At 33.1% G+C, this 15,055-nt stretch overlaps 1 protein-coding gene across 1 annotated transcript; it reads left to right on the top strand.

The window, feature by feature from the left end:
* The first annotated feature begins 368 nt into the window (after positions 1–368).
* Positions 369–8,640, top strand: LOC130805522 (uncharacterized). Its single transcript, XM_057670295.1, has 11 exons — positions 369–726; positions 1,323–1,514; positions 1,609–1,865; positions 1,955–2,040; positions 2,130–2,284; positions 2,470–2,594; positions 2,728–2,985; positions 3,100–4,850; positions 4,933–5,020; positions 5,555–5,635; positions 8,383–8,640. The coding sequence occupies exons 1-11, from the start codon at positions 567–569 to the stop codon at positions 8,443–8,445; spliced, it is 3,216 nt and encodes a 1,071-aa protein (XP_057526278.1). The 5' UTR covers positions 369–566; the 3' UTR covers positions 8,446–8,640.
* Positions 8,641–15,055: the final 6,415 nt, after the last annotated feature.

Here is a 15,055-nt window from a genome sequence, read left to right as displayed (position 1 = left end):
GTTCAGAAAATTGAAAATCCAACTAATATATAACACTCAATCCAAAAAAAATGAAAATGAAAGCTTTAAAAACGAAAATGATGAAGTATAAATACATAATTTTGATGGTTTTTCAAATATTGAAGAAGATAAATAGAGAATAAACAACAATGGAGTTTAAGAGAGGAAGATGGAGATTGAAAACCACAAATAGAGTTTGAGAGAGGAAGATGAGTAATTTTGTCGGGAAAAAGAAAAAGAAAAACTGAAAATGGAAATTAAAAAGCATTATTTAGAAAGTTTAGTTATTTTTTTTAAATTTAAAAATTAGGCTGACTAAAACTTAAAACGTCTATTGTAAAGGCGGTCTCAAGTAAGAATTTGTGTAGATTGATTTGGTTTGCTATCCGAATACCTTCCGCCCTAACATGAACCGCTTGATAACCGAAAGTAAACTTAGCGTTTAAACCGACCGGAGAAGAATAATGTGGGATATCTGAATTCTGAACAGGTTTCCCGCTGAGGCCGCTTTCAAAATTCCTCCGCCATTGTTGGCGACCTCGCAACCAGTTTTACAAGCAACATTAATGGAATCTGATCTCTCACTCCTTGATGATTCACTCCTTCAACAATTATTACCCGACGACATCTCTACCTTCACTTGCTCTCCCCTTCAACTCCCTCCCCGAATCCCTAAATCTCACGCCACTTCTTCTCCTCTTTCTCTTTCCTCCATTAACACTAACAGTTAAGTCTTCCTTTTTCTTCTTTCTCCTTTTTAGATTTCTCACTGTATCTTGTTGATTGTTACATTGTTCTTTTCGTTTTATTGTTGTTTTCTTTATGTTTGACGTAATGATTCACTGTATTGGTGCTCGCATTGATGTGCCTTATGTGTTATTTGAAGATTCTTCTCTCAATTGAAATCTGAGTTCAAGTTTTCGTTTTTTTGACCCAAATTGATTCAGTTAAAGGATTCAACAAGAGTGTTATAAAACTTACATTGAACACTAATTTTGGTATTTTAGGATACTTTCACTGTCTCTAGTATGCACATTTCAGATAAATATTATTAGACCATCTTAAACTGGTTATTACCTTTCTACATGACATTGTGCCTTGTAAGGTTGTGAGTATTGTTTTGCTGATTGTATGCATTATAGTATTCATCTTCTCTATAGATTATTTTTGTACAATGTACATTTGATTTGTATGTTTATGTGAATACTGAATTGTAAATGCTAATTTTTATTGGTGAAGCATAATTTGTTCTAAGTTTATTTAGAAAGATGTCATGGGTAGTTTGATTTATATAAATTTTCCTCATTTCATCTTGATTGCAGGTAAAAACGTTAACCCCTGTGATGAAATACAAGGGACTAACAGCATTAAAGAAAATCTTCATAATAATGATAAAAAGTCTGGAGGTCATAACCTTAGTTTAGAACCACAAAAAATGAAGCGGAGCAAAAAGGCTGGTGGCTACAATTTGAGGAAAAGCTTGGCATGGGACAAAGCATTTTTCACAGAAGAAGGTATCCTTTGGGATTGTCATACATTTGCCGTTTCAGTACCCTTGAAACAGATTTCCAATTTTTGGAAAATAAATTAACATTTTCTTCCTCTCAGGTGTCCTCAATGATTCAGAGTTATCTATGATTAGTGGGACCATAGCTGATCCAGACAGTCTTTCTGTTGTAGATCAACACGAACAGGATTCTTTTAGCGTGAACTATGGTAGCATTTCTGGTTCAACTGATGTGGGAATTTCTGAAGATATGTTCAAAGATTTGCCTTCGAGCTACCCCAACAAAAAAATTGATACTATTAGTTCATCTATGAAACGCGATTCCTTAAATGGTGGTAGTTTTGCTTCAGCTTCCAAAGTCAGTCTCTAAGTTTTTGTTCATTGTTCCTGATCCAATACTGCTAAATTGTATATTTTAAAGCATTACATGTTCTTTGTGTTGTACAGTCCTTACACAAGGTATCTCCAAGTTGCGATCTGAAAAGAGTTCTTTGTAAAGGGGAAGTTGGCTCTTCTCCTATGACTTCTGTTTCATATCCTTATAGTGCTTTTTGTTATGAGAACAAGTGTTCGTTTTTTACTTCTAGATAATTTTGTGGAGAAACCTTAACCAATTAATTACTCAGAAAAGGCTTTTGAACACTGGAACAAAACAGAATTTGACTAGAAACTCTAAAATTCCTAAAGTTCCAGTTTCAAAGAAAAGATCTTGTGTGCCTCCCATGACACCTATTCATATAGCAAGCAGCTTGAAGTGTACAGAAAGCGCTCAACCAGGTTTCTCTTGATATTATATTGGAATTTTTAATTTAATGACTGGTACAGTTCTATTTCTTCATTGATCTCATCTGCATGAGGAAATGTACTTTCTTTGCTTAAATGCATTGTTTCAAAGTAGAACTAGCCATTTCACTGTTTGATTTTCAACTGTTTGCTCTTTACATTATGTGAATCTCATCCAGCACCTCAGACAAGTTTAAGCTCAAATCTATCATCAAAACTCAAACAACAAGCTTATGGCGCAGCAAAGCTTTTGGAGCACATACCTAAATCTATCAAGCCTTGTGCTGATGTTGGAAATAATGTGGTAAGTAAGAAGTGTAATGTTTTCGTACTGATGATTCTCGTTGGTTAAATCAAGTCAACTCTGATTTTAAGTGGCAGTTATCACAAATTTTAAAGGAACTTGTACACTTAATGAGTGCGTTTCTTGGTTCCAGACAAACTTAACTCCGCAAATGCATTCACTTATGAGCCACAAAGCTCAACACTCTACTAAAGAGAGAAAAAGTTCCGAAAACAATTCAAGCCAACGTCTTTTGACTGATGGGACAAATATGGTCAAGTCCTCTGATACTACAGCCTTGTCACATGTTCACTCTTTGAATGCTGGTTCTAGTGGAAGCAATCCTCAAGTTCAAGGAATAAAGCCATCAGGACTACGTATGCCTTCACCATCTCTTAGGTTTTTCTGTGAGGTACGACATGAGGTTTCTAAAATGCATTATCATTCAAGATGCTTAAAATGGATATTTCTCTTTAGTAGGCTACTGAGATTCTAAGCAACTAACTCTGCATTTCACGCATTGCAGACTAAAGCATCTGTTTCAAATACTTTACCACATGTCAATAGTAGGCTGACTAACCTCTTCAAGTCTAACATTCCAACTTCAAGGAAACCTGAAGTTGCCGGTCATATCCATGACTTCAAGCCAATGCAGCCGTTACAGGGATCTCCTGATGTTGATTCAATAGGGAAAGAAGGACCGTGCATTCAGAATAAAGATAAATTTTCAACTTCATCAATTGTCGTGCCCAAAGTGCATGCCAAAAATATACAAGACAAATGCAATCAGGAGACAGTTGAACTTCAAGTTCCACAAAAAGACAAGAACCTGGAACGAACAAGCAAGCAATTAAGGTACAATGATCTAGATGCTTTTCAAAACCCAAACAATGATCAGGCACATAGTTTTTTGAAGGTTGAGGAAAAGGGCGCCAAGAATGGAAAATCGAATACCATTCATGAAGAACTCAAGGAAACCAACGCAGAAGCCACCATTCATTTCCAAGAAACAAGAACTGCTGATATATGTATGTTAGATGATTATCATGAATCTTATTCAGAAATATTTTGTGAAACAAAGACAGAAGCTCAATCACGAATATCTGAAGATGTGAAAGTAAAATCTTTAATCTCAAATAACGATGTTAGTCTTGACTCGCAAACCAATTCAGACAGTCATCACAACTTGATGTTGGTTTCTGATAGCAACCCATCAAGCAGCATGCGTGTGGATGATGAAACTTCTGGTAACAGAAATAGCTGCGGTCTTGACTGCACTGATAGTCGCAGAGCCATTGAGATGCAACTTATTGAAAGAGACTTTCTTGCAAATGGATTCTCTGCAAAATTGGACGTGGATCACTCTGCTGCTCTGGTATGCATAGGTGGCATTTTGGCTGTCCAGGACACTATTTCTACTGATGAGGTCAGTGTAGTAAATGATTCTACTGAACAAGTTGAAGCGATTGAGAATTATGAATCACAAAAGAGACAATCCACAAACTCTGGAAATTCTGACAACAAAGACTTATGTATGGTCAATTTGGAAGTTGCAGATCTGTCCAAGCACAGTGCTTCAACTTCACAAGGATTTCTCAATGAGGAATCTTGTGAATTTATTCATTTATGCAAGTCAAATCATGGTGAATACCAACCCCAGCACTCTAACCACGGAATAGTTGACAATTGTGCTTCTGCATACGGTGCTTCAGTAGCTTATCATCAATTCACAGAAAATATTGAAGATATGCACTCTGAAGTAGGCAAGCAGACAATCTTGAGTACTAAGTTGCCAGCCAAGGAGATGATGCTGCAGAATTATGAGGCAGATATGTGCAGTAAACTGTTACTGGACAGTTCTGGCCATATAAATGAAGAAAATATTAATGCTACGAGTTCTGATGTTTTGGTTCAAGTGAGCAACAGTTCGCAGGAAGTTAAGGACCCAACTGATTCGCTTAGCTGCCTCCCCAATGAGTCTAGCATTCAAACTACTCCTATGGAATTTAAATCATTTGGAATGAAAAGCAAGGAACAGAATGATACAACCAATCTTGATAATGTAGAGTCTTTTTGTTCAATCAATAAACACGAATTATCTCCTAAAGATGTGTCGATAAGTGCAAGTGTTGAGGAAGATGTTGATTCAGAAAAGGATGTTTGCAATCAGTCATCAATAGAATCTACGACAGATATGCCCCAGCATGTTGATACTTTACGTGATCAGATCACATACAACACAGAAGATATAGAAGACAACGGTATAATTATAGGAAAGTAAGTAATGTGCATTTTTTATTTCCTGCATGTCTATAAGTTTTTTGCCTCAAGAGCCTGAATTACTAGTCCAATGTGCCAGGATGACAGACCAGAAGTTGATGAGACCACCACCAGATGCTGTTCCATTCTCAGATGAGTGGCTAGCTGCTATCGAATCTGCTGGGGAGGTATTCTTTTCTAAAAATGAAGTTAGACGCCAAAATAATTTATATAATTATCATTATGCGGATTCCTAATACATTCGTGTTAATGATATGTCTCACAGTGTAGCTACTCAATTGCACTAAAAATTCCAATTATGTAAAACAACAAAAGGAGCTGTTACCAACTCTCTTTGGCTTTGGTGGTTTTGAAAAGTTTTCTTAATCTTAGGTCAAGGGATCAAGGGTTGGTGCATACGAAAAAACAAAAGGAGCTATTATTTTTAAAAACATTGCAGCTCACAATATCTAGTGTAATGTATTAAATGTCAGATTAGGTTTTCATGCTATGATTTTTAGATAAAAAAAGTGTTATAAATTTGAAGTTTACATTAGCAACAAAGTGAAGAATCTCAATATATTTCTTTTTGCTTTTTCCTACATGCTACAGCCTATGTTGGGAGTAGTGCAGAGTGCATTATAGGATTTCCTTCACATGTTTCTCCTGTTAATTGCATGTCGTATTTGCTCTGAATTTCTCATGAAGATTCAATGTGGCAGGAAATTTTGACGTTAAAGACCGGTGCTGTAAAGCATTCGCCTCCAGACAAGTCAGTTCCTGAGCCTAGCCCATGGTCTCCGGTATGAATCTTATCTGTTCCTTTCTCTGTAAACAACGGACTGCAAATGGAAGTTGTATAAATGATTGACATGCCAAGCCAATCATAGGTGTCAGAGTCGGATGTGTTGCTTGGCTTTATTTGTTTCTTCCGTATTCAGTATGGATTCGCTATATCAGGGAAAAACACATGCCTTTTCTATGTTCCAATTCCCAACAATGCAGTAAAGTCACGTACAAGAAAATGAGCCACAATAGCATGCTACTGACATCGGCAAGACCGTAAGACCAAGTATGGGAGAGAAATGTTGCTGATTAACGCATAATCTTCTTTCCCAATGATTTTTCTGACTTTTGGATGTAATTGTGTCAGATTAGTTCAGCACAACTTCTTGCCTTTCCTATACAATAACTCCTCATTTTTAACCATGCATTATACTCTCTAGCTTGTGAAGATCAGTTTAAATATTTCTTACCACTCGATGTTCAGGAAACAGTTCTCTTATTCTTGTGGTCATTTATGAACCCATTTAAAGAAACTCCAGTGTTGTCCCTCACACATCCTTTATCCTACTGGTGATAGCTTCCCTTGACAGCTTTTGGCTTTCAAGGACAGTATTCCAAGGCTTTAAAGAAACCTTGGGTGCTCCTTCTAGAAAAAGAAAAAAATGATATCAGGTTTTTTTTTCATCCAACAAAGTTTAACATGCCAATTCTTCCAAGTTGAAAGTAACCGGCTGTTTTGAAACCTTTTCAAATGTACCGCATGGTCAGGTGGATGTCATCATGTTCTCTAGCTGATTCATATAAATTGCTGTTGGCGAACCCTGCGATCCAAAATAAAATAGTATGTTTGTGCTGCGTATTAAATTGACTGAATCTGGGACTAGTAATCTAGCTCTGTGTTTTGGGTTATTGGACAGAATACGTTAATTCTGTGGACTTGAGATCATTTAGTATTGAACAAGTTGATTTTTTTATCTTGGCTGTGTAGTTAATTGTTGATACTTGTCTATCCAATGTTTCATTTCCCCTGGGATCTTCCAATGCTTTGTATGCCTGTAACTGAAAGCTAAGGATAGACATTACAGTTGAAGTAAGGAGTGAGGACATATTTCTGGAAGGGGTCTTTTGCAATGTCGCATTTTTTACTCAACTTATTTGTCTGTATCCTAAACAACCAAGCGTGATTGGAAAAGTCTTGCACCAAATAAAAATTCTTTCCACTGGTCACCTGTTATATATTACTTGACTTATCCATTGAAGAATTAAAAGGGCACTTCTAAAATCGTAGTTGAGCATTCTGCACACCTTTACACTTGCTAAAGCTCTGATCTTGATCCAAGAATGTCCTTTTCTTGTGTAAGATAACTGTGATCATGATCTTTGACTAAAGAAATGGAACCAGTTTCTGTGAGATGTCCAATATCTTCTTCATTCATGATTCATCTGTGATTTGCAGCTTTATGATCCTCTATTTATCTTCCTTCATCCATCTTTCATACTGAGCTTCCCTAAAGACCCTGCACTCGATTTTAGAAATTAGAGACCTCATTAGCTTCATTACCTATGTCAAAATCTTTATTAAAGCACTTCTTGTGAGTGTGCTCAGGCTTTTATACACTCTAAAACAACTCCCTTAAGGATTGAAGCATTCCTAAAATTATTCCTCAGCACCAGATAACATAACTGACCAGCCCATGTAAAATCTTCTCTTTTTATGAACAAGAACTACACATAAGTTATTATTGGCTACGCTCTACAACCTATCTGCCAATAAATGCTTTTCCGTATCAATTTTGGTCAAGCCAAATGATAGAAACTTCACGCATGAGAAAATGTTTGATTTGAAGTCCTATTAAAGCATCCAATTGGCGCTTGCCTTAAGGATTTGTCGTAGTCCTACTAAGCATCCAACTCATTGCTTGCCCACATCTCATCGTAGACGCGCTTTATAAAACAAAGGTGGTAGTGTTGAAAACATGGAAATAACTCCAGAATGGTGCCGGTGGAAGCTTGGTCTTGTTAGCACTAAGTCACTAACCAGTGTATTGCAAGGAGAGTTTTTGTTGTAAAATTATATGTTTACATGTGCAATGAACTTCATAGTTAAATTACCTGTAAGCCTTTTCCTGGTTAGTAGCACTTCTACAAGGAAAATTGTTAAAAATGTATTTGGTTGCCGATACTTAATTTTGGGAATGATGATAAAAAGTTGGTGTAATTTTAATTGGAAAATATGTTGATAAGTATAATGGACATGCTTGTTTTGTTTTGCTTTTTTTGAAGTGTGTTTGTTTTACTTTAATCATCTCGTTTTCTTCTCAAATCATTCCAATGCATTGTCATTTAGAGAGATGGTATTAGGTAGTAATGAATAATTTTGAACGAATTTTTTTGAGATCAAATGTCTATTACCATGGAAATGACATGGTATAGTTGCTGAAAGTTTACATTACATATCATCACGGTAATTCATAAGCTCTTAATTTTCCTTATATAGCTACGGTTGCGGCTGATTATCTGGTGTATTTTGGATTAAATATTTCTGGTTGGTTCAGAGTCGGGTTTTGCATCCATGTTGCATTTTTTACATAATAATAAATTTATTCTTACAATCTGATTAAATCAGGTTCTGTTATAATTGGAGTAAATAGTGAATCATCAAATCTATTTTGAATAATGTTAATGCTTATTTGGCGTATCCTTTTGAAGATGAATATTAAGAATATGCAAAAGTATAGTAACAGTTCTAGTGGTATTTTTACAGGTGAAACGGAAGAATAATCAAGTGATTGGACCTTTTGACTGCACTAAATACACAAACAATTAAGTTGGAATCATTGAATGGAGTTTCATTGTGGATATTTCTTTCTGTTAGCTTGTGTACTCTTACACGCTTTGTAATTCATACGTTACCAGTATCAATGTCATTACTTGATTTTTTTTATGCTACAATGAAACAAGTTTTGTCTAAGGTCTTGTAGCTCTCATTTTAGATTTTTGTTACTCTTAAAAATATTAAAATTAAAATATGGTTCCATACATTAAACAATTAGTCTCATGAGAGACTTTTTTTTACGGACATCTCTCAGGCCCACCCAACCTATTAAAACTTAAAGCCTACTTGCATTAGTCGTAATGCCTACTTACCGTATCCTTGATACCTATTCACAATATCTTAAATGTTTACTTACATTATTTTTAATTTCTACTTATAATATTTAAAAATATATATATTGAGCCGGTCCAGTTAGAGATGGTCTCTCAAAGAGATCGTCTCCCTCGAAAATTTGTGTACATCAAATCCGTTTGAATTTCATCTTGAATGATAAAGCTACGGATATTGAGATGATTATGTTAATATTTGGGTGATTCTTTTTAGTTTGTCTTTAAAATTTATTCTATTTTTATTTTTTTCTATGATTTACCCTCTTTTTTAATTTTTATATATGCATTTAATTTAATTTTTCATCTCATACACATTTACTTTACTTTCTCACAAAATATTAATTTAATCATTTTTGTTTCTCCACTAAATACCCACAAAACAAATTTTCTTATAGAGACGTAATATAAATGTATAATTTGTGTCTAGAACATAGTAGTATCACTACTATTTGATTTCAAATGAAACAATTCGACTCGATCAACTTATCTACTAATATATATTTTTAGTAACCATATTAACTAAAAATTGCATAAAGCAAACTTTTCTTGGAATTTTAAATATCTACGTTATTTATTAATCAAACATAATTTATTTTGCCATTTTCTTAAAAGTTTGAGCTTCTATATTAATTAGTATCCAACAAATAAGTTTTATATACCCTTTTTAATAGAAATGTGAAATCAATAAGCTTTTGCGCATTACAAACTTAAAATTTTAGAAATAGATATATACTAAAGATACATGTTCTTTAGAGTTGGAAACACAATTAAAATGAATAAAGTTGAATTATAGAGGAAATTAAAAATGCTTTAATTGAAGAATTGAGTGAATTGTGAATGTCAGAGTAATAATGAGCTGGATTAAATATAATGAATTAATCTAAACTGATTGAAAATAAATAGAGCAACTCTTTTATGATAACAAAGTGGCTCTTTTAAACAATTAAAATAGGTGTTTTGATATCCAAGTCATTAGTATTAAAATTTAGATTTTAATCTACTATCCTAAGATTCTCCTATGCACAAGCAAGTGCACGATCCAAATTATAAGTGAAATCATTAAATCTTATATTTTTTAATAGGTTTATAAATTGGAAAAATTACTTAGAATAATCAATAATTAATTAATTTTTTTACAATAATCTATACTTTTGAATATTTTATTGGACCTAATTAGTTCTGAATAATCTTAATTTTGGTGGATGTTTGCTCAGAGTAAACTAATGTGACTTGTAAGTAAGGATAGCTATGGATCCTACATCCGACCCGGATTCGAATTCGTTTTTGCAGGTTTGGGTCCTAAAATTTTGAAATAGTCGAATCCGGGGCAGGTTTGGATCCGTCTAAAATTGACGGATCATGATCCGAGTTTTTAAAAAATACCCAAACCCATAGATTCTTAGGAGCCCTTCTTTTCAAAGATATTTTTAGAAGTAATTCTAATTTTCCTATTTTTTCTGTCATTTATAGTTTATAGAGACTTTGCATGTGAGTCCAAAAACTATTGATCTTCTATCAACAAGTAAGTAACTCAAATTAACAGACATGCATAGTTGATTCCACTATGTCTGTAAAATTTATTGCTTTTGCTTCAACTAATAAATGAAGAGGAATGGTTAAGGAATCTCTTATTTGAGATACCTTTGATGTCAAAGCCGATATCACCGGTGGCAATTTATAGGATTGCACAAAGACTTTGAGTAAAGCTTATAGTTAAGTGTTTAATGGTAAGTCTCGTCATAATGCTCTTGGTACAACCTAGGGCAACAACTTATCACTAATGGAGTCATAACTTTTGATTATATGAACATTAAGTTCAATTTGGCTGATTTTTTCACTAAGGCCATGAGTAAGGATTCAATTAAACAAGCGTCAATTGCAACCGGATTATGTCCACTAAAGCTAAAAGGAAAGCTCAATCCACACACAAATAGCATTGCGTCTTGAATTCAATGTGGTGTAGTTCCTTTGAACTTTGTGAGCAACATGGATTAATGGCCCATCGTTGTTGTGGACCGTGATGAATGAGGTAGTCTTTCATTGAAAGTTCTCAAGGTCAAGATTGAAGAGCTCTTGATGATGTATCCATTCACGGGGATACTTTATATGTAGTGAGTAGTGAGAACCTACTTATGAAAGTTTGAAATTTAGCCACTTTATTTAACACCCGTTAAAATACCATTTTAATAAATAATTATTTAATATATATTTAATCGATTAAAAATATTAAAATACGTAACTAAAAATTTAAAAGTACATACATTTTAATTCGTCATCATTTAAGCTTTCATTATGCACGCGTTTCGTCGCGTAACGTTTTTGCGTCTTACAATTAAATCGGACTATTGATTAAATTAAAAAGAAAAAAATAAAATAGCTGGATATACAAAGGGTTGGCCATTTGAAGAGGCATTGTGGAGAAGTTCATGTAACTCCTCCCTAAATGCATTTTATGGACAATTAACTTAAGAGTTAAAGTTAAGGCATTATGGGGTATTTAACCATGCATATGAATGGTTTGTTGGAGGCTAAAAATTCAGAAAATTTTCTTCACATTCCCATTTCATTCAACCACATGAGAGAAAAAGGGAGAAAAAGAGAAACAAAGTGTTGGTTTTGGTGTTCAATTGTTTATAATCCTAGCCTTTTGATCTTTAATTGGTAAGTTTTTGTAATTCATTAACCTTTAACAAAATTTCAATTTGTTTAAAGCATACTTTTTTTTATTTGATTGACATCGAAATAAATAATAGGAAAAATTACCGTGAATAATACAACCTTTTGTTAATTTTCCCTACAATAATACCAACTATTGATTAACCATGAGTAATACCAACTTAGAGGGATATTTTCCTAGAATAATACCATCTTTAGTTAACAAAAGGTTGTATTATTCACGGTAATTTTGATGAAAATATGTTTTAGCTAATTAGAAATTATATGTGAATTTTGGTTTATGGTTTGATATATATATATATATATATATATATATATATATATATATATATATATATATATATATATATGTATATATATATATATATATATATATATGTATATATATATATGTATATATATATATATATATATATATATATATGTATGTATATATATATATATGTATGTATATATATATATATATGTATGTATATATATATATATATGTATATATATATATATATATATGTATATATATATATATATATATATATATATATGTATATATATATATTATTAATTTACAAATATGTTTTATATGATTAGGGATTTAATAAGAAGATTGTGTAATGTGAAGATTTAGAAAAAATAAAGTTATATGTGTGTTCTTGATATATGGTTATTAATCATCAAAGAAGTGATTTTGTTGTTATTGATTTCTAGGGATTTTGTTGTGATTATGCATATATAAATACATATGAAATATAATTTATAAATAAAATCATGAAAACTGAGTTAAAAATATATTTTTTCTGTTTTGATGAGATTACTTATAATTATTACTTAATTTAATTTAATTGATATTTGAGTGATAACATATGTACATTGTGTTACGATTTTTGCATCGTTGTTAGATTCCGATGAATTGATGAATGTGATTAAAGGAATTAAAATATATATAAATAAATATATTACTGTTTTTTTGGACAGCATGTTCTGTCTCGGGAAGCGCACATTATGCCTTCTTGGTTCGGGTGGTTTCGTTTTGTTGTTTTACTCCCGATTAAATTAAAAATAGATTTAACGCTAAAATCGATTAAAAATAGTAAACAATGTGTTAAAAATTATGAAATTTGGTACCCAAGGTAATTGATACCTTTCAGACGCAGTAGTGAAGTCGGATTATCTGTTTGAAATTCGTAAACTGTCCAAAATGGGCTGTAAAGTTAAGGTTGTTTTTGAATTAAGGAACGTTGACTTTTATTGGTTCAAGCATTTAATATTATGAAGTATAGTAGTGCCTTGATGGCACATAGTAGATTCATTGTGTGAACACGTACTAATATGTGATTTTGTGTGTGTGTGTTTGTGTTTAGGACCTCGGTTCATAAGAGGTTGAAATACCGCATGTGTGGTCATTGTGTATTGGGTTGTCGTGCTTTTAAGGTACACGCTTAGACCATACTTTTGTAATTGGTTATGTAAAGTAATGTTGTTTTCATTCTATGATGTGATGTGATGTGATGTTGCACATCATTTAAGGCTTAGATACCTCAAATAATTTGAAATGAGTTAAACTTGGAAATTGAGGATAATTGTGTTACTACTCTATGGGTTTATTACATTGGACTTGGAATTATTATCATTATCGTTCCCACGGCAGTTTTGGATTATTACGGTTACATGGGGGTATGCATACTTTACCTATCACGACCTGAACAGGATGGGCAACGTCTTAGGTCAGAGGTTGCCTTGGGATTAGCTCTCCCATGTGTATTCCTCCAAACTTTGGTAACAGTCTGGCGACCCGAATAGGACGGGCAACGACATGAGTTGGGAAATTGAAAAGTGGAATATGAATTAAAATTGTTAGAGCCTTTGCATGTTAGGATGAATTCATTGCTTGTATGTAACCTATATAATGCACTGTATGAAGTCTCTAACGTGTACTGGTTTGTGTTCCTTGGAATGTGCAATAATGTTGTCATTCAACAAATAGCAGGTTGATTGCAGATGGCTTTGAAAGAGTGAAAAGTGGACACTAGAACCTGTAATTGAACAATCCGATGAGTTTGATTATTATTATTAAATGTTTGATGAACTTTACTTTATTATTTTGTCGCAAGTACTTTTTCCTTTTAGACATTAAATATTTTGAGGAGGCCAACATGTTCTCGAGTTGTAATCATTTAAGACTTTCGCTGACTTATTAATATTGTTCTCATTTAATTATTTTTTTGTCACTAGAACGTTGTCGATTCTAGAATACGGTTTAACTTAACTGTCCGACATGTAACCTTGAATTCATATTTACATGTGAATATCTGGTTCATTTTAACTCGGACGATTACACTTTAAGTAGTCAAGATTGACATATCGACTATGATAAACATATGAATGGCTATGGACATGGCCATTATAATGTGTCAAGGTAAAGACCTTGTGTTATTGGTTTTATGTGTATTTTCACCTTCAAGTGGTTGGATGGGCTAGTTGATTCAAATTTTGAAGGGATATCATTCTAGCTCGATCGCTTGTAAGGAGTATTATATTAGGCGTTAAGCCGTTAACTTAATATGTATGGACATTAGCATTGATACATGAAACAATATTTTGTAAAAAGAGAAATTCCTATTATATTCTAAATGGGGGACGATTGCTGGACATTAGAGTATAAAAGACCTATATTATACATACCACATAATATGTATAGTTGTGGGACAAGATGCAATAACAACAAAGTCCAAATTATGCCAAAAAGTAAAAATGTAAAATTGGAAACATCGGAAAAAGACAACTCGTCATGTGTTCTCTGCATGTCTCAATTTTGGGATAGAAACAAAAGTCGACTCAACTTTTGGGGGAACGTCGAGTCGACGTTTTGGACGACGACTCTTCATCAGGCAACAACGACTTGTCACTAGTCCCATGCCTTGTATTTTGCTGTTTGTTAGTTTATTTCGTTAATAATGATTGATTCCAATCATTGCCAATAATTGGTAACCTTCAAATGTTGGTTATATTTGTTGAAACATCATTTTTTTTATAGGTGAGCTTTGGTTGAAACAGTAATTTGTTTCATAGCTTGGTTTCGGATGAAACATTATTTGTTTCATAAGCTGTCATTGGTTGACACACACCTCTATAAATAGGGTGGTGTGCATAAGGGAATTCAACCTATCCATCCATAAAATTCTGATTTCTTTCTTGAACATACGCATTATTCGTGCTTCTCTTTTGCATGAATTAACTTTCATTACATCGTTAAGTGCTTAATCCATCTACAATATATTGTCTTACCTTGCATTTTGTTTGTATTAAGGGATTATTGTAATAGATTGTATCTCATTGTGAATTTCATTTATCATCTCAAGCACCTTTATGGGAGAAATATCACAAAAGAAAAGTGTTTACACGCGCCTTCTAATAATATCATGTTACCAAACGACATTCATCGTTGCAACCTAATCTTCGTGATGTTTTTCTTGATGATCAAAGGAGTTCCATAGCCATTCTTAAAGGGAATACAAATAATGTTGTATTTCATACTTTGTTGTTGTAACATATTTGTAAATTGTAATAACATTTTTAATATTTCTAAATAATCCAACCTT

This window comes from Amaranthus tricolor, chromosome 1 (assembly GCF_026212465.1).
Source record: "Amaranthus tricolor cultivar Red isolate AtriRed21 chromosome 1, ASM2621246v1, whole genome shotgun sequence".
NCBI classification, from domain to species: Eukaryota; Viridiplantae; Streptophyta; class Magnoliopsida; order Caryophyllales; family Amaranthaceae; genus Amaranthus; species Amaranthus tricolor.
Note: the sequence above shows the minus strand (reverse complement) of the source record. Positions and strands in the feature narration are given on the sequence as shown.